The sequence below is a fragment of the Myiozetetes cayanensis genome, unplaced genomic scaffold (genome assembly GCF_022539395.1).
Source record: "Myiozetetes cayanensis isolate MyiCay16 unplaced genomic scaffold, myiCay2020 scf23, whole genome shotgun sequence".
Classification (NCBI taxonomy): Eukaryota; Metazoa; Chordata; class Aves; order Passeriformes; family Tyrannidae; genus Myiozetetes; species Myiozetetes cayanensis.
The window spans coordinates 5,755,290-5,775,301 of NW_026087445.1; the positions used below are offsets into that span (position 1 = coordinate 5,755,290).

Below are 20,012 nucleotides of genomic sequence, written 5' to 3' on the forward strand. Positions count from 1 at the left end.
GACTTTTTACATAATCTTGATAAAATAAAGGTCGAGGCTATTTATTATTCTCCTTCTTTTCACCCTTGTTTGCATTTTGCTGTTCACCTGATCCAGTCCAATTGTTTTTCTATGTCTAGGCAACAGAACTTGCACTGTTGTTACTTCATACACTGAAAAGGAAAACCAGAATGTCTGAATTCCAGGAGCTGACAGCACAGGGCTCCCCACTTAAGAACTACATTTATTTACATTCATTGCTTCCCATTCCATAGTCCTTCAATTCTTATTTTCCTTTTTTTTTAAGCAATGTGTTAACCAAAAAGACATTTAATTTCTGCTATTCTTATTCACTTGGCTTCTTGTGTTACTCTCGGTTTGCCAGGAAAAGTCACAGAAAGCAAGTCCAGTCTGCTTGTTGTTTCATTTTTAAGTGGGACTGCAGCTACTAGTTTAAATGTTTCAAACATGTTTTAAATTGCCAAACCATTCCCGTAAAGATGCTGAAATCTATTTGTTTGTTACTATTTTTTTTTTTTTTAGGTAATACTAGAAAGCAATACTCTTAATCCCAGCTCCAAGGAAGCTGGAGAGGAACTTCGCTCATCAGGAACTGGAGTGCTGGTGTTGGAAATGACGTGACTTTCCTAATAACTTGTCTAATTAATTGTTTTAATTAAGTTAGTTTTAATTAATTTAATTAATTTAATTAAATAGTGTTATTTTCCCCTGTAGCCAGCTGGAGAACAGTACCATTTCACAGGGTTTTTTTGACACCTGAATGCCTCAATTCCAGCCATACAAGACCCAGCGGGTCTCCCAAATCCTACACACGTGGGAGTGGGATCGTTTGAATGACTCTGAACGGGTAGCGCAGCAGCTGCCGGCGGAGCAAGCAGCGATCCCCAACGATCCCTCCATCCCAAACCATCCCAATGATCCACCATCCCAACGATCCCCCCATCTCAAACCATCCCAACGATCCCTCCATCCCGAACCATCCCAGCGATCCCCCATCCCAAACCATCCCAACGATCCCCCCGTCCCAAACCATCCCAGCGATCCCCCCATCTCAAACCATCCCAGCAATTCCTCCATCATGAACCATCCCAACAATCCCTCCATCCCAGCGATCCCACCGATCCCCCCGTCCCAAACCATCCCAGCGATCCCTCCATCCCAAACCATCCCAGCGATCCCTCCGTCCCAAACCATCCCAATGATCCCTCCATCCCAAACCATCCCAGCGATCCCTCCATCCCAGCGATCCCTTCATCCCAAACCATCCCAGCAATCCCTCCATCCCGAAACATCCCAACGATCCCTTCCTCCCAAATCCTCCCAAATCATCCCAATGATCCCTCCATCCTAAACCATCCCATCAATCCCTCCATCCCAAACCATCCCAACGATCCCTCCATCCCAAACCATCCCATCAATCCCTCCATCCCGAACCATCCCATCAATCCCTCCATCCCGAACCATCCCAATGATCCCTCCACAAGGAACGTCCCTCAGGGGGCGGGGCAAGGCCGCTATCACATGACCACTCCCGCATCACGTGACCCGCCCTGACCCGGAAGCGGCGCGGGTCGGGGACGCTGACGCTGGAACAAACATGGCGGCCCGCGGCGCTGGGGCCGCTCCGGGGCCGCTCCCGCTCCTGCCGCTCCTTCTGCTCCTGTTCCTGCTCCGCGCCGGCCCCGCCAGCGCCCGCGTACACCACCTCACCCTCAAAGTAAGGTCCGCGCCGCTCCCGGCCCCGCTGGCTCTTCCCCCGGCCGCGCCGGGCTCCCTCAGAGGGAAGCGGTGAGCGCGGCCCGGCCCGGCCCTGAGCGCTCTCCCCGCCTCTCCAGCGCCGTCCCGCTGCCGGCCCTCACCCTTCTCCCTGTTCGCTTCGCTCCGGGGTCTCCCCCTGCGCCTCGGCCCGGCCGGGCCCGGCTGAGTTGTGCTTTTGCCGTTCCCTTCCCGCACTCTGTAGGTGTCCCTACAGCCCCGGCCCTGCTCTTCCAGCTGCGGGTAAACCGCGTGAAGAGGCCTCGGAACTGCCGTGTTTTGAAGGTGGAAATGCCTCGCGTTCTGTTAAAAGCGAGGCAGAAGGCTGGGTGCGATAAGGGGGTGGGGAGGCTTCTGAAAGGGGGTTGCGGTTGAATTTCCTCTTAAATTTGTTCTGCGTTCCTGTCCTGGTCACCGGTCACTCGACTTTAAAGGGGATTTGGCTGCCTTACTGCCCTTCCAGATGTAGCTACTTTGCACTACTCAGGCGGTTAGCAAAGGCAGGGGAAAGTGGTGCTGGCAGCTTTCTGTCTCGCTTCCACGCACCCCTGGGTGTGCTTCGGAGGAGCCCCGTGTGGTGCTGTCACTGTATCGGAGGAAAAACTGGTTATTCAGGGTCGCGGATGGGAAGTTGTGGAGGTCACGGTGAACTTGTGCAGCTCCTGTGGTGCTTTGCTGCACAGTTTCTCCACGACAAAGGAATCGTGCACTTGAGATGGTGCTTTTAAGAGCTTCTCTGTAACCCATGAAGGCTCTGTAAGTCATCAGAATCGTGGTTTGGTTTTGTTTGTCAACAATTTGCAATGCTTTGCCAGCAGAAAGGTTGCAAGCGCTTAATGAAGTGGTAAATGTGTTGCTGTGCTCTTGTACCGGTTTAGGGTGAGTGCCAGAACTCTGCAGGAATTCCCCTTCAGCTTTTGGGTTACAGCGAGTGCTGGAGGATGCTCCTGTCTTATTTATGGGGAATTTTCCAGACACTGTAGTTTAAAGTGCAACCACATGAGTATTGTTCTGCTTCAGGAAAAGCAAACTTCTCCCTAAAGCAGTAAATTAGGAGGTTTGTGCTGGTTACATTATTGTGCTGAGGAGTTTCTCCCGGGGGGGATCCTTCACCCTTCTGTAGAAAACTTTCAGACTTGCCTCTAGCAGATTTCTCAGCAGCAAACCTTGTGGCTTCAGATCTGAGTCAGGGTGTCCCTTCCCTACCTGGAGCAATTGCTGAGCCCTGTTTGCTGGTTTATCCCAGCAGAGTGGGATATGCTTGTTGTTCTGCAGGTGTATTGAGCGAGTTGCAGCCCTGACCCCCCGGGTGCTGTGAGGAGTAGAAGTGAGTTAATGCCTTTATCCACCCCCTCTGTAAACACGAGCCTTGTTGTTAGAGCACAGTCTCTCCCTTTCTGCTTCATCCCCATTTACAGCCTTTATGTAAACAGCAGGCTCCAACAACTGAGCCCTTTCACGGTGAGGTCTCCTTTCTGCTGTTCTTGCCACGGGCTCCTTCCTTGCCTGTAAGTGTGCCTTGAGACTGTGCCAAGCTAAAGGCCTCAGCTTTGTGGGAGTGTTTGGTATCAGGTTTCCTCGAACAAGATGTTATTGCTTAAGTTAGGACAGCTCCTTTCTTGTATCTTTGTAATTAACGTGCTAAGGTGAAGCTCTTTTGTTGTCAGACAAAAAAAAAGCAACAGTCTGTGCGGTTTCCTGTTCCAAAAATATACAAAATAGTTCATTTCTAAAATGATTTGCTTTAATCTCGCTGTTAGACTAACCTTGAAGAGGAGACTCTCTTCCTTAGTAGCAATTGTTGTAGCCTAATTAGTTTAATGACACATGGAAAAAACCAACCCTAACACCTCATTAATAACCTAACAAAAAAACCCCTACAAAAATTGGAAGTTATGGAAGACTGACAGAAACAATTTTCCAATGATTCCAGAAACAGCTGGTGGTTGGAACGTTTCTCTTGACCAAAAATAAGATTTTTGTTGTTAACAACAGTTAAATGTCATAACATTGAAGCCTTTTGTTTTGCATAATGCAATGGCAAACTGTCCCAGAGAAGGAGGGAGTTGGTCTGAGCGAGGCCTTTTGTCAGACAGGCAGTTCAGTTTAATGTCAGTGAGTAACCAAGCTACAGATTCCAAGAGGAACCTTCCAGCTGGCAACACACTGTTTGACAACTTGGGTGCTGGAGTATTCACTTGTATGGGTTCACACCTTTGTGGTAAACTTCAATATTTCTGAGGTCAGTAGAGTGATTATAAATAAAAGCTGGCTTCTTTCAACCCCTTAAACCTCCTGGGAGAGGTGAGACCATTATTGGTAAGCCAATGTCTTTAAGCTGTCAATGTGTGGAGCAGGAGGTGCTCTTGCTGTTGCTTGGTGGCAACTGGTGACAGTGTGTTTGTGTGGGGGATCATGTAAAGCTGAAGGATTTGTGAACTAAATCTGTAAACTCTAAGCACTCAAAGCTGAGATAAAACCGGGGAGGAAAGTGATGTGTGTTGTATATTAATTATCTGGTGGTGGTGGTGGGAGCATATCGGTGAACTAATAGAGTAAATACACTTAGATTGAACTGAACAGCTCTTGCAAGTGCTCTGGATTAAGAAGCTGCTCATGTTTGCAAGGTGCAAAACACCTTGTGGCTGGATGACAGCTTATCCCCCCCATACTCCCCTCACATAATCACCCAGGCAACTGCTCCTCTGCCCAGATGTGGTTAAATACTCGTGCTGTGCTCTATAAAGAGCCAGGATGAATCTTCTGTTCCGACTGGGAAATGACACCCAGAGCAGTGTCAGAGGAACCAGGTGGGCTCTTGTTTTCAAGCAGGGTCAGTGACCTAGAACCCAACAACAGCAGAGCTGTAATGCTCCGTTGAACAAAGCATCTGCTGGGAGTCATGTGTCACTTAATGCTCAGAAGAGGAAAAAAAAAATTAAGGGAACCATCTGGTTATTTGCCAGGTTAAGTTGATTCTATTAGGGCGATCTTATTACAGCTGGATTACAGGTTAGCTGTGTCAGGATTAGTGTCCTGCTATCACAGGGAGTGAGATTTATGCATCAGGAATGTTTTCTGCAGAGATGTCAGAGTCAATACTGGGGTAGAGGAAGAGAGAACTTTTTGTACTTATACAGTTCTTAGCTCGTTCTTCCAGGGCCTTCTCCAGAACAGCTTGTCAGCCTTCAGCAGCTGACTTCTCTTTTTAGGGTATTCTGCAATGTGATTGTCTTTTCCTAGAAGAAGCAGGAGGAAGAAAGAATTCTTTTTCATTTTTAAAACACTTGACAAGTTGTCACTAAATGACATTTTCAACTGCTTTTTAATTTCTGTTGATTTGTTTCTGCTTTTCATCCAATTAATGACCCAGTAGGTTCAACTGCTGACCTATTTCATTGAGTTACAATGCAAAGTAACTGGAATATGACCTTTTGTCATCTGATGTGGCAGCTGTGTGTGATGTTGACTACTTTTCATGTGAGGTCCTTAAAGCTCACTGTACTTGAACCTTTATCAGCTGAGCAAGGCAAGGGATCAATAACTGCAGTTTCCTTGCCAGACTGAGAGGAAGGAAATTATTCTGCAGCTGAGACTGGGAGCAGAGGGGGATATTGGAATTTTTCTTCTAGAGAAACTAACCAAAGTAATCCTGGTTTTGATATTTATTCTACTCTAATTTTTAAGTTATTTTTATTTTATGCTAAAAATTATTTGGAGGAAAGGGGCTACATAAGGAACTTTCTCATCCACACCATACACTTAGTTTGCCATTGTGTGAGGTGCTTGACTGTCCAAACACTGACCCTGCCTAAGGCAGATGATCTGATGGGGTGACAATGCATCTGCTAAACATTTGGCTGAAACCCAGCTCTGGGTTAGGTAAGATCTAAGATCCTTAAAGTCACCTAATTGCTCTTCAGTCTGTTGCAAAGACAGTAGTCAGTGTTCAAACAATAGCTGTGTTGATGTATCTGCAGTCTGTTTGGGGTTTTTTTAGTAGTTGTGTGTTGTTCAATCAGATGTTTAAATTCTTCCAGACTTTTTGCTTCCACATTTCCCAGTAGTATAACCAGGCAGTTAGCAGAGACATGTTTAAGTTTTCACTGTTCAGGATATTGGAAAAGTTGATCCATTCCAGTGAAATAATTGGTTATATCTGAAGGTATCCTAAAGAAATTTGCTCTTTGAATACTCATGCAAAACATCTAATTATAAAAGTGTCAATCTGTCACCCTACTTCCCCTTTGACTGCAGCTGCAGATGATTTTGCATGTGATTTGTAACCTTGCTTTCCTTTCTTACAGGATGATGTGAGGCAGAAAGTGCACCTGAATACCTTTGGCTTCTTCAAGGATGGTTTCATGAGAGTCAATGTCAGCAACCTTTCCCTGAAGCCACTGGTGGGCTCTGGTGACATGCAGGGTTTATCAGTAAGTTCCTTTGGGTCCAGGGACTGTGGGAAACCTCCTGTGAAATTCCCTTTCACCAGAGACCTTCAGTTGTCTGAGGTGTCAGTCTCCAGAACAGTGACAGTCTTATTTTTAGAGAACTCTAACGTTACTTCCTATGTTAGGGATTTGAATGGAGAGACTGAAATGCCAGGTTGGAAAGCAGACCTGAGTTCTTACTCTTCTGCACAGTTCAACTTCTTTATTGCTAAAAGTATTAAATGTTTTTTGTGAAGCAAAACTGCCTGGAACAATACTGAAATAAGTTAGAAGGTTCAGGGACACAAAGTACTCTAGATGTAGTTTGCTTTTAAATCAATATATATATTTTCTTGGTGGATATGGATGAGGCAACAAGTTGATGAAAAAATGATGAATGAAAAAAATATCTGGATTCTGCCTTAAATGTTGGTTGATTTATTTAGAAAGCAGTATGTTTAACTCTTTCAGTGATTTGGCTTCAATTTGACAGATTCTTTTCTGTTGTCTCATAGGTGGGGTTCAGTTTGGATCGAACAAGGAATGATGGGTTCTCCACTTACCTGGTAAGAGTAAGAGAAGTGAACTTGCCCTTCTAAGCTGGGACATCTCATAGTCTACCATGCTCTGGGAATGGTTGGAAGAAATAAAAAAAAGGGATGGGAGGACTTTAGTGTGGGCAGGATGTGAAGGATAATTTGGTTTTACAACTTGCTGGGCTAAGAATGGTGACCTCTACCTGGAGGGGGGAACATGTCCCATTTCTTACAAACCAGAGGGTGCTTCAGAGATGTTTTGCTCATGTTACCAGGATGAAGAAGTGGATTACTGTATCTTGAGAAAGACACCAGAGCCAGATGTCTCTGTTGTAATTTTACTTCTGGAAATCCAAAGTGAAGTGTGAGTAAATAGTGTACATGACATTTTAAAGTTACTTCTTTTGTTGAAGATAATGTAACCCTTGAGATTTCTTTAAGGGCTTGGAAAGCTGCTCTGCATGTAATTTGTTTGCTTTTTTTTTAAGGGGTTACTTGAGAGTAAAAGTAAGAAATCTGCATTGTAAAAAAGCTCCAGGAATTCTTACTGCATGTTGGAGGGGAAAGGGGACATCAGGTGACAGCAACGAACCTTAATTGTGCTGAAGGAATGAACTTGAAGTCTTGGGTCACTTTTGCAGCTCTTGCACTGAATGTACCATTTTATCAACTTGAATTATCTATTTTATGGAAGTACCTTTGGGGGTGGGTTGCTTTCTCTTGCAAGAATAACTCAACTGTTTGTGTGGAAGCGTAGTTTCTAAGGAGACTCTGGTTACCAAAGCTGAAGAACTCAATTTTCTCCTACTGTTGCTGTATTTGATGTAAAGTGTGACTTTTCCCACAGTTCAGTGCCACGTTACTGTAAGTCATGATCTGATTCTCACCTGTTCTCTGTGGTACAAAATACAAGTCAAGAAAAGTTGATTTTCCCTTATTTGGTATATGTAGGCTGTGACAAATAGCCTCTTTATAAATGTTATTTTACTTTCAGTATGTAATAAAACCTCTTTGTTTTTGTTTTGTGGTTTTTTTTTAGTGTGAAGGTACGGTTCTCTGCAGAAGCTGCTTCTTTGTTACCTAAAATTTCATTCATATCTGAGGCAAATGTTACTGCCTTAAGTACCAAGCCCCTAAGAACTTCTGAACCAAGCAATGATTCTGATAAAAACCCTCCAAAGAGCAACGAAAATACAGATGGGAAAGGTAAGACAACTAAACCTGACCTGTGTGCGCTCTCTCTGCTCATCCCTCATTGCTGTGCATCCAACATTGCGTTGTGGTGACGTTTTGGGGTCCCCTTGGGCTAGAACTCAGTGCACATCTTGTGTAAATCTCTGCACAGAGCTACCTTTTGGGCTGGGGTTTCTCCTACTCAGTGATTTGTTTTTTACCAGTCCTATTGATCCTGTCTCCAGCTGGAGACCTTCAGTGCCCGTGAGGAGGAGTTGACAGCTTGGTTGTCTTTTGTCTGGCAAAAACAAGGCTAAAGAGGGAATTTTATGGCCACTAAGAACTAGGTGAAGGAAGGTTAGGAGGACAGTGATTTCAAGCCATTTTTAGTAGTGGCACTCATTGCAACCAGTTTCTGTTTCCCCTTAAGTCTTGGGTGTCTCAGGAGGGAAAATAGAATACCTTCCCTGGGTGGGTATTCCAGCATTATAGCACATCACTTGTCTAAGTTGTAAACCTCCATCTTTTGAGGTTTTAACACTTGACTAAACAAAAACAGGGACAATATGATACAGTATTGACACCAGGCATGCTTTAGTCAGAATTTGGATTAAATATCTCCACAGGTCCTTTCCAGCCAATGTTTGCACAAGTCTGTATGTCTCTAAAGAGTTGAGATCTAGTCTGTCACTTAGGGAGGGAGCAGTAACTGTACTAGTAACCTTTTCTTGGAGGCACAAATCTTTGTCTGGCTTCCAGGCCAGCAGACGAAACAGTTTTATAATCTCAGCTCTAATGGGATTAGCTCCTGTTATCCCTTCCTGGCAGAGTTTAGGTCTTCAGATCAGACTGTTGAGTAGTCTGATCTGAAGTAGTCTGAGTCTGTCTTGGCCTGTCATGTTCACAAGCTCTGATACCATTCACAAGTTTGCACAGCTGGTCTAAAGAGTCAAGAACCAAGGATGGATGGCACTGAAGATAACTGATCTGACAGCTGTAGTTTTGCTTTTTCTGGTGTTAAAAAGTGTAGCATGCACATGGGCAGTGCACTGAGGTGTGGGAGCCAAAAGCAAAGCTTAAGTCTTGAACTTTTGCTTCCTCGTAGAATGGAATGTTTGAAAAGCTTCTTGTAGGAGTAGAGTGAAACTAAACTCTCCATGCTGCTCTACTGGAGGCTCCTGTCAACTCAGGTTTCTTAAACTCGGTTACTGGCTGGGCAGGTCACCTTTGCTTATGGGGTTACTTTGTTTTTTTTACTGGGACCTTACTTAATGTAAAGCTGAGAAGTTTCTCCTGCCCTAGGCTTAATTAGGACTTCCACATGTTTGTCAGGCCATGTATTAAGATTAGTCAGTGAGACAAACAGTACTCAGTATTAACATTAAAAGTCATGGCTGTGCCTACATCTGGTATTGGTCATCTGCCTCCTGCAGCACTGCCATGGGAGGGGTTGGGAAGGTTTCTGGGGTAGGCTTTTGTAGAAGGTGTGATAGCAGTGAAGCCTGTCCTGGCATCTGAGGATGCATTCAGAATGAATGCCAGCTGTGGGAAGAGTCCTGTGAGAGTAAGGAGAGACTGGGGAACAATCCCTGTTAATGATTATCTAGGAAACTGCCACGCTGACAGGTGCAGGAAGATGTGAGTAAGGTATTGGCAATGTGCAAAAGGTGAGGATGTCTAAAATGCAAGCACTCTAAATTTACCATTGATACTTTTATCTCTAGATAAGAAGTCCAAAAGCAGTACAACGTCCTCCCAGGTAAGAAGCTGTCTGCAGTTCTCTTTCAGAAAGAATCTGGGGGAATATTCCAGTATAATCAGCAGTATAATCACAGCCTGATAGTGGAGAGTATTTGCTGTTGCTCTCGGCCTCCACTATAAATATACAGAATGCAATTTTCATTGCCTGGTGGATGTAGCCAAATGTGTTGGTTACCAGCCTAAAGAAATCTAAAGGTCTCTTTTCCTTTTCCCAGGCTATTATAGAGCAAGAACATCCTGTTCACAACGACAGAGGAACTTTTTCATTTCAGGTAGATGTCTGTCAGTGTCTAAACTTAATGTGTGCAGACAGTTCCTTCACTGTACTACTTTGGAAAAGCACAAGTCTGGTATGGTTGTCTCTCTGATAACAAGAGTCCACTCAAAAACTTACTGAGCTGAGAATCAGTGATGGAAATCTTTGTGTGGGAGCTGCTTTTAAACTGGTTTTGGTGTGATGCTGTTCTGAATATCACATATGTGAGCCTGTTCTAAATATCTATAAATGAGCCTCAGCATATTAAAGTTCACTCTGATGCCATTAGTGCATACAAATTGCTAATAACAAACTGCTGTGACCTGACTGATTCAAGGGGAAGATACTCTCTATTAAACCAGATTAATGCTTTGTTTTAGCAGCCTGGTTCTCTTGTGATGGTTGGTTGCTATAAACCAACGCACTTTAAATTCTGTTATCTGACACAAATCTCGTTTCCAGAGCTGTCACAATTTGCATAGTTGGGGGAGGAACAGAAAAGCTCCTTATGCTTCAGGGCACGTATGATCAAAAATTTATGCTTCACCATATTAAATATATGACACTTTTTGTTATCTCTTCTCTGTGAACTGAGTTAAACACTGATACTTAAAAGGCTTGGAAAATCAGAGTGCATAATCCTAGATAGGTGCAATGATTTTGCATCTGGAATTCTGCTGAAATTCCCAGATATGCTGCTATCCCCTAGAACAGCACGTTTGCTGAAAGGAACCAAGTGACCCCAAATGACTGAATTCTTTCATGCTTCAGCAGAGATGGCTTCTTACCAGGGCAGCCCTGTTGTGAATGAGAAGAATGCTGACTTTCCTCTTCTTTAATTGCAGTTCTTTTTTAACATCAGCTCGGATAGCCAGGAGGGGCTCTACAGCCTATACTTCCATAAGTGTGTTGGCAAGAAGGGGCCAGCTAATGATCAGCTGCTATTTAGCCTGGATGTGAGTATGGCTTCTAAAGTAGAATTAACTCATTCACTTAGACTGAGGGGTGCAGCTTTCAGCTCCAGCTCGTAACTGAGCCCACACTGCACACGAGAGCACATATGGGGTGGGAAGTGATTCAGAGTTGTTATCAGTCTCTGCAGAGGCATTTCTGAAGGAAGCAACTACTGCAAAAATAATTAAAAGACTAGTTTTGTAGAAATATCTGAAAGTCTGAAGAGTGAATGTGGGCTGGGTTCAGCGTGCACAGTTGTTGTGACTGGATGCTGTAATGGGATGGGAGCTAAAACAGCTGTTTGTGTTTTGCTGCACTCGAGCTCACTTTTTTCTTTACATCATTGCACGTATTAAGGCTCTTGCTGCAATCTAAATTGTTGGTATTTGTGAATTCAGTGTTATTGCTTGTTCTGGCCTAATTAAGGATGTGTTTTTATGGTGTTAGATGCATATTTTAAAGGCAATATGTTCTAGCAAATGTCTCATATCTTTTGATATCCAAGGGTTTAGTCCTGTGTTTGTTTGGGCATTATCACAGCTTGGGTTTTCCCCTTTTTTTCCTCTTTCCTGTGCTCATGCTGGTTTATAATGAGCCAGTCTGTTGTGAATCCTCTCACTGACTGAGGTAACTCAACCAGATCAACCCCCTGAACTGATTTTTACAGTTGATGCAACTGCAAGGGAAGCTGTAGGTGATTAAACTTAGCAGCCCTCACATAACTCATCCTGGGCTGCTTTAATCTGCTGGTGAAGTTGTATGTTTAGAAGACCAACTTTTTGAACTGCTGTTTGATCTGCTGAAGAAATTAGAAAGAGAAGAAAACCTGGATAAATGACCTGCTTGGATGTACTTAGGGTTTCAGTACAGCAAACTAGTCCTAATCCATTATTTTATTGAAGTCTTCATACATATAATCAAGCCACTTGGGGGCATAAATTGGATGCTGAATAATGCTTCTGTTTTCTCAGTCACAGGGTAACAGGCTGGCAGCATATTGTAGATACTGTTTCTGAATCAAAGGTGGGCAAGCTGTGAAATTTGGGAGAGGGAACAACTATTCTTTAGGAAAATTACTTTGCCTTTCTCAATTACGTTGCATAACTGAAATGTTGTTTTTCAAGGAGGTTGTTCTTGTGGGAGTAATTTTGCAAAATGTTTTGAGAGTCTTGAGGATAAAGAGTTGGCTTTGATTTTTTTTTTTCTTTGAGTCTCCCAACAGTCACTGCTTCAGAAAAGCTCATTTTAAATGGGTGAATTTGATTGTGAACGGTAATTGTTAACTCAGTAATTTAAAAAAAAAGTCTTTTTTTGACTATGCACGTAACACACCTTTAATATTCAGATAGAAATTACGGAAAAGAATCCTGAAAGCTACCTCTCAGCAGGTGAAATCCCACTGCCAAAACTATACATTTCCATGGCCATGTTCTTTTTCCTGTCTGGGACTGTATGGATCCACATACTTCGTAAACGCAGGTAAGCAGGTTAGCTGGGTGTCAGTGACAAGTAGGGGCCTACCTTGTTTGATTTTTGCTTTCTCTTCCTCCTCTTATAATGCCTAATTCATGGATTTAATCACTCCAAATACGGCTCAATATTGTATGTTTAATACACACAGTTTATGTTTGAAAACTGCTTCTGTCAATTCGTTATAAAGTCAAGTCTTACGTTAAAAATTCTTCATGTAGTGGGCACATTAAACTATATTGTGGCAAAAATTAGTCAGGAAATTCCTGTAGTTGATGTCTAAAGGAGAACACTACTTGAAAATGAATAAAAAAAAATTGATCACCTTTTTTTCATATGGGAAATGGCAACTTATGGCAGTAGAGAGCCACAAACATGTTAAATGTGATTGAAAGTGATAGGAATTCTGAACTGAAACCTCTGCTGCTTAATAGTTGTGACATAGCAAAGGAAACCAGCAGCACCTGTGGGTCTGTGTTGGCTTTTCCTCCGGGTTAGTCTGAATTTCACTTGGTAGCCTCATTGTTGGTGGTTTGAAGTTCATTTGGTGATCAGAGGATTTGGTATTCAGGAGTTCACCTGGTGATGTGGCGCAGGGACTTGGGCTGAAGGGGGAAGTGATAGCCATTTGAGGTATGTTTAGCAAATTATCTCACAATTAAGATTATATATGCGGGATATGTGTATTAATTACTATTTTTAATTAACCCAAGTATAAAAATAAGGAGTTTAGAGCATGTAGTTGAACTGTTGTTCAGGTTGTTGCAGAAACTGCAGTGTTAAAGGGAATCCTTTTACACCAATGGTCAGCTCAGCCTGGGGATGACTGTTTGACACCTAAAGGCTTTAAAGAAATACCTTTTTTTACTGATGACTTTTAGTTGATGCTCCTCCTTCTTTCCTTTCTTCCCAGAAATGATGTTTTTAAGATTCATTGGCTCATGGCAGCCCTTCCTTTCACAAAATCGCTGTCCTTGGTCTTCCATGCGGTACGTGTAACATCTCTACTGAAGTTGTTCACCTGGGAAAGTAGAAACGTGGAATCCAGGGCATGCTGTTAGAAAAATCTGCTGTGGAGGGAAGGGAGAACTGTCCTTAATACTGGAGCATTGGAACTGAACTGCAGCTCTTTTGGTGGAAGTGATTCAGTTTTCATCAGCAAATTCTGACCTTAAATACAACTGAGATCACGGCCTGAAGTGTTGAAGCAGCAAGGGTTGAGGGTTTAATGAGCACCACAGTTTCTGATGTTTTGGCCATCTGAGGCTGGCCTGGAAGCTTGAGCTGTGCTGCTGCTTCAGCTGCATGGCTTGCTGTGAATGTTAATAAATGGAAACCTTGATGAATGTTTGTGAAATTCAAGGGCACTGCTGTAGGTGAAGTATTATGGTGTGTGGTAATAGACCTCACCTTATCAGCTTTAAGACTTTCAACAGATCAAGTCTGCAAAATGTATTTTCCACTTTCCACTGTAAAGATCTCATAAACAAAGGTAGTGTCAAGCACTTAATCCTTCAGTGTGTGTGCCAGCCATGATCTTCACCTTCATGTTCGTGGTAAAATAGCTGCTACAAATATTTTTGGAGTCTAATGAAGTGAACTTGGCTTCCAGTGAAAGTGAAACTAAAAAGCCTCTAGTTCAGGGAATGCAACTGAACTTGAACAATGAATGAATAAATAGGTTCCAAAACGCAGTTGATTCGGTGTAGCTAAGCATGGGAGTGTGTGGGAGGGATGTAGATTGTACGAGATACATCCACTAACACTTAGGAAATGCAGCAAGTGGAAATGATCTCACTGTTGCTAAACAAAACTAGAATGTGTTGGGAGGAAGTGATCTCTGAATGTGACAGAGCTGGGTTTGCACACACTGGTTGGAAAATGAAACTCGAAGTGGTTGTCAAGCAGATCTGTGTTATAGAGGGTGGGGTGCTGAAGAGCAGCTTGTAAAGTGCTGTATTTTCTGCTTCCAGATCGACTATCACTACATCTCTTCTCAGGGATTTCCCATTGAGGGCTGGGCTGTTGTTTATTACATCACTCACCTGTAAGTATGTCAGAAGATGGATGTGATAGATTCAGACAATAGAATGAATTGCCTCCCTCCTGAGCAAACTGGGAAATTGTTGTCTTCTCATTCAGACCACAGTACCAAAGAATCAGCAATCAGCCCTGAGTGAAGGGGAAAGCTCCACTTGGAGAGGGCAGCTGCAGAGAATTGGCACTTCTGTGGGTGGAGGAGTAAAAGGATAACAAATGCTTTGCTTTCCTTTGTTCACACTAATATTCAAGTATCTAATTTGCTCTTGGTGTGAATGGTAAGAGGGCACAGCTGCCTGTGTTTGCTGCCGTTCAGGATGGTGAATGGATGACTCCCCCAGGAAAAGACTGCATTTATTGACAATTGTGAATGAAGCCTAATACTGCTCTGTGATACACAGTTGTAGGCAAGTACATCTGCTCCACTATTGTGGGACGGATAAGTGCTTGCCAAAATTATGAATAGCAAAGCATTTGTTTGGGTTTGTGGCTTTACTGGCTGTGGGAGAGAACCTGGGCACAAGAGGAAGTGTGATAAAGTCTCTCACTGTTTCTCTTGCAGACTGAAGGGTGCCCTTCTGTTCATCACTATCGCCCTCATTGGCACAGGCTGGGCTTTCATTAAACACATCCTGTCAGATAAAGACAAAAAAATTTTCATGATTGTCATCCCACTTCAGGTGAGGACTGAGGGGTGTCAATATTTCCTGTCTTGGGGGGAGAACTGCTTTTGCAGACTGGAGAAAACTGTGAAAACTTCACATAATATCACATATTTACTGCTTGTATTGGTTACAGTACAAATTGAGCTGGAATTTCTTGGGCTAGAAGTTACTTCTGTAATTTCTTCTATTTTTCCCTCTATATTGAGCATGAGATAATGGTGATCAAATAGTTTCAGCAAATGAACAAGTGGCTATAAGGAAGGTATATTCATGCTGGGACAACATTTGGACTGAATAGCAGTACTAGACTACTATGCAGAGGAATTAAATGAAAGCTGTCACTTCTGAAATGCTTGAGTGACTTCGGGAAATAAAAATGGAAAACCCAAGACTTGTAGGCCTGGTGGGTCTGAGGGAAACATTCCCAGTGTGTTCAAAGGGATCAGTGTCCTGGTCCAGGAACTGAAGTACACAGGAGAGCAGCACTTCTGTTTTTTGTAGATAGAACAGTGTTTTGGCCTTTCCTGATGAAATCCCTTACCCAGCTGCAAAACCAGAAGTATAAAATTAATGTTTGAGGCTCTTACAGAACTCAGGTGTGGAGTCCAAAAAATGGTTGATGACCTGTCAGAGTTATTGGCTTAATTTAGAATTATGTGCTTAAACTATTGTCTGTATGTGCATCTGCAGAGTCCTGCTTCTATATATAAAAACAATCAGATTTTGCTCTCTTTTTCTCTACTGATACAGTAGATTCAGCACAGTGTATAACAAAAGAACTACTTTCTGAATGTCAGCAGGAATAAGTCCCAATCAGTTTTATTTCCGTAAACCTTGTGAAGATGCTGCTGAACGTGTGACTTCTCAACGTAGAGCTGCAGGAAAAATTATTGATGTTACTGACTTGGCTTTTGCTGAACTGGCAACAAACATCTGGTGTCTCCTTGGAAGGTTTCTGACTCCATGGAACGTGTCTTGTTGTGCAGGTGCTGGCGAACGTGGCGTACATCATCATAGAGTCGACAGAGGAGGGCACGACTGAATATGGCCTGTGGAAAGAAATCCTTTTCCTGGTGGACTTGCTGTGCTGTGGAGCCATCCTGTTTCCAGTGGTATGGTGAGTTGCTGTATGTGCTGTGTGGTTGCAGAGCCCTGGTGGCTTGAGCTGTGTCTGAGTTAATGGGCATTGACAGCTTGTTGGAGCTCCAGATACTGCGAAGCAAAAGAAGTGGTCCTGTGGAGTCAAGCATTCTGTTATCTTTTTTTTTTTTTTAAAACTTTATAAGCCTTGACACTTCAGTCTAGTGTTGTGGAAGACACTGGTTTTGGGGATGTTAGTGGGTGTAAGGTAAGGTGGGTAGTGATGTAAATGTGGCCAGCACAGTGCAGACTGTAAGTGCTTTTGAAACTTGGATTTTTGCACAAGTGTTGAGTCTCTAAATTGAAAAATGGGATTTTGCTTCACTGACTGAGATCAGAAACTAGACTGTTACATTTTAAGACAATATTGTTGTCTAAGATCAGGGCTGCCTTCAAGCAGAGTAGCTGCATGTTTATTTGACTGTTTAGAAGAAATAATCCCACAGGGAGCATTTCCCCGCCCTTCCTTCCACTCTACTTGGCAAGGAATAATGTTGGTTATATAAAACCCGACCAAAACACAGATAATTCAGATAAACACTATTGTTGCTTCTTGCCAGTTAACCAGAACATTTATCTTCTAAATGCATTTTGTCTTAATTGGATAAACAGCTGGGTTTAAGGGAAGATATGAAGGAGCTTCTGTCTCCTTGGTTTGTAAACACAGAATATTCTTCTTTTTCTCCAGTATCTCTGTTTTTTTCTGAAATGCAAAATGTATGCAGAATGTATGTAAATGTCTGGTAACATGTCATCTCTCCCAGCTGTGAAACTCTAGTTTTTCAGATAACTCTGTTGCTCAGTAGATGGAAATAAGCCTCAGCTTGACTTATGATGGTGGGTTTCAGCTGGCCTTCCCTTCCCAATTGTAGTCTGTGGAAAGGCACAGCCCTGCACAGTCCTTGTAGCCTTCTGCCAAGGCTGGGAAACGTATTCCAAGAAATTTGCACTGCTCACTTGTCCTTTCCTCCTCTCCAGTCAAAATGCTGCAGCTCTGAGGTTGAGATATTTGGGTCTGGCAAATAAAACTCGTAGCCAGACTCTGATTTCCTGTGACAGAAGTGACTTCTCTGTGTGTCCAACCTAGTGATAGGCTGGTACAAAACTCACTTTCCATAAAGGAACTGTATCTGAAGAACAAATGCATGTGGGTGAGCTGTCCTGTGACTGTTTATAGTGTGCAACCAGTGCTCCTGCATTGCCATGGTGCCAACATAAACTGGCAGTGAAGCCCCTGACATAAAATCCTGCCTCTTTTTCATCTGCTTAGTGTCACTGCAGCTGGTGGGATGATTCATGTGAGCAAGGTGACTAAGACTTGGCCCCTGGATTTACATTCCTGCAGGGTAGTTTCTGTTACATAAGTTGCCTGTGTAGATGTGTAAGCTGTAATCGACTATTTAAATGAAAATAGCTTAAAAGAGCAGTGAGATGCCAAATGCTTGGCAGTTCTCTGAAGAGTGGCTCAGCTTAATTGTACAAGTGGAAAGCATTATGCAGGAAAATGCCCCAGTTTCTCACTCTGCTCCCTCCCTACCTCCCACAAACCTTTCTGTAGGCTGAAGTGGGCTTTAGCAATCTGCTTTCTTAATCCCAAGGAAAGAGAGAGACTTGAGCTCACTGCCTGAGCTGGGGGCATGAGGGTGAAGTGTGTGCAGTGCCAAGCACAGTTAATTCTGATCACGCCCCAGCCACAAAGAGCTGACAAAACTTGACAGTGATCTAGGGGACTACAGTGGAAAGGGACTGTAAAACTTATAACTAATAAATTCTTTATTTTTATTTTTCAGGTCAATAAGACATTTACAGGAGGCTTCAGCAACAGATGGGAAAGGCAAGTAATCTGTCTTTTTTTTCCTATTTTGTGCCTCGTGTCATAATGCCAGAATTTCAAACATGTGATGCTAATTTAAAATATGTAAACTAAAACTATAAATCTACACTATTTTAGTGTCGCTCTGCTTTTCCTCAGTGGGCTCATGGGAATAACTTTTGGGAAATGACCTTTTTCATGTATTGCTTTGACTATCAGAACTGCTATGTGTAACTCCCTCTCGGCTGCCTGCACAGCTCTCTGTGCTTGAGCTAAACATGACATCTAGAGCAAATCATCTTGACAGATTTGCCATTTTTTTCTCACTTGAATGTTCAGAAGCAGAACTAGAAATGAATTCCAGAATTGCTGACTATTAGTCTAACCAGACCCCCTTACTTCAATCTCTGCAGAACTCTGTTCCTGGCAAAATAGAGGGAACCAAACCTCATTATGAAACAAAACATAACTTGGCATTCAGTGTAGCAGAGTTCTTGACTTGTCCATGTTTGTACAGCAGCTCCAAGGGCTGCTGGTGGAAAGTGGAGTGATGTTTATTGTAGCAGTGAAAATGAGGTGATGGGTGGAAGGGCAACCCAAGTCCAGCTGCTGTAGTGTGTGCTTTTCCTGCCTCACCTGCTCCCTTCTGAATTAGATCCTCAGGTACAAGCTCTGGAGCATAGCACTGATTTCCTTGGAAGCAGGCAGCCATTTCAATCTTCTGTCATTTGGTGGCTTATTCTTCTCAGAATCTTCATTTGTAGGAGGTTATTTGTTGGCAACAGCTTTTTAACCCAGTCTTATCCTTTAACTCTTGTCTTTCTGGAGATGTATTCCCAGGTCTGGATACTTCTTCCAGCCATTTCCTTGGCTTTCAATGCTGTGATTGTCTCTGTAGGTGAGGTATAAGGCTGGTACTGAACTCAGCTCTGTTCAGACCACAGATTAGGTTTTTGTGGGTTTTTTTTGTTTGTTTGTTTGTTTTGCCATCTGTTAAATTAAAACAATACTTAAAATGAATTTGTTTGGTTTGTTTTTTAAGTTCCAAGCTGTTAAAAAAGCCCTCAAATAACAACACTATACACAAAAAAAAACAACCTCAAAACTTAAAAGTGGACAATTACTAATTTCTAACAGAAACAAATGTAATAAAGGTCAGTATTAATAATGTAACATTAATGCTCTTGGTAGCTTTCTTATCAGTGTGTTCACTTGAGTTCAGTGACATTCACTGATGAATTCGTTATATGTTGTCCACCAAGCATATGTTCTGGAGTATTTATGCTCTTACTGTTAAAAAGTGCTAAAATTTAGATACTCCTTGAAGCAGTCTCTTCTGAACAGAGGACTTCACATATGTCAGGCCTGGTTGTTTTTCCTGGGTAGCTGTGGATCTGACTGTTCCTGGTGCTGAGCACACAGCAGTTCGTGCATGTAACTAAGACACCAATTCCAGATCCGTGTGGCCCCAGGTGATCTCCCAGTGCCTGCCTTGGTTCTTATCACAAGATGGTGCTATGGAGTTTGCTTAACTTCAGATATCCTGAGTGAAGGAGAGGTGGCCAAACAGCAAGGGTGTTCAGCATCAAGCCTGGACCTGTCCACTGTCCTTCCTAACCCATGGAATCCAGATCTGAGTAAACCCAAGCAGTTCTGAACGATACAATGTGGTGTGTAAAAGAAAATGTTAATTTGAGAGGAAATGGCTGTCTCTTTACAGTTAGTCAGTGCTATGCACAGTAGCCCTTAAGGGCTGTTTTAGTCCTCTGTGTTGTGTTGTTCTCCATGGGTAATGATGCTCTTTATTTTGAATGTTGCTTGTGGATCACCTACTGCTGTTACCAGCTTTACCTACTGGTGTTGCCATCTGGTTGTGCAGATCCTGCGAGTTCAGTAACTGTGTGTTGATTGGGACTTAGCAACTGTGTTATGCTACACTAATAACAAAACAATATCTAAGGAAAATATTTTCAGGGGAAACATTGCATAGGCTGACAGCAGATTGTGGCCAGGAGAGCC

The 20,012-nt window shown here is 42.9% G+C and overlaps 1 protein-coding gene across 1 annotated transcript in view; it reads left to right on the forward strand.

Moving 5' to 3' along the window:
• Positions 1-1,579: 1,579 nt before the first annotated feature.
• GPR107 (G protein-coupled receptor 107) overlaps positions 1,580-20,012 on the forward strand; it is a 37,209-nt gene continuing 18,776 nt past the window's right edge. Inside the window, exons 1-14 of the mRNA XM_050319918.1 lie at positions 1,580-1,717; positions 6,063-6,188; positions 6,701-6,751; positions 6,997-7,085; positions 7,761-7,927; positions 9,619-9,653; positions 9,871-9,927; positions 10,757-10,867; positions 12,211-12,344; positions 13,249-13,324; positions 14,309-14,382; positions 14,938-15,055; positions 16,027-16,157; positions 17,971-18,014. Of these exons, the coding sequence (XP_050175875.1) occupies positions 1,598-1,717; positions 6,063-6,188; positions 6,701-6,751; positions 6,997-7,085; positions 7,761-7,927; positions 9,619-9,653; positions 9,871-9,927; positions 10,757-10,867; positions 12,211-12,344; positions 13,249-13,324; positions 14,309-14,382; positions 14,938-15,055; positions 16,027-16,157; positions 17,971-18,014 (1,333 nt within the window). The 5' untranslated portion in view covers positions 1,580-1,597. The remainder of the gene's footprint in view (positions 1,718-6,062; positions 6,189-6,700; positions 6,752-6,996; positions 7,086-7,760; positions 7,928-9,618; positions 9,654-9,870; positions 9,928-10,756; positions 10,868-12,210; positions 12,345-13,248; positions 13,325-14,308; positions 14,383-14,937; positions 15,056-16,026; positions 16,158-17,970; positions 18,015-20,012) is intronic.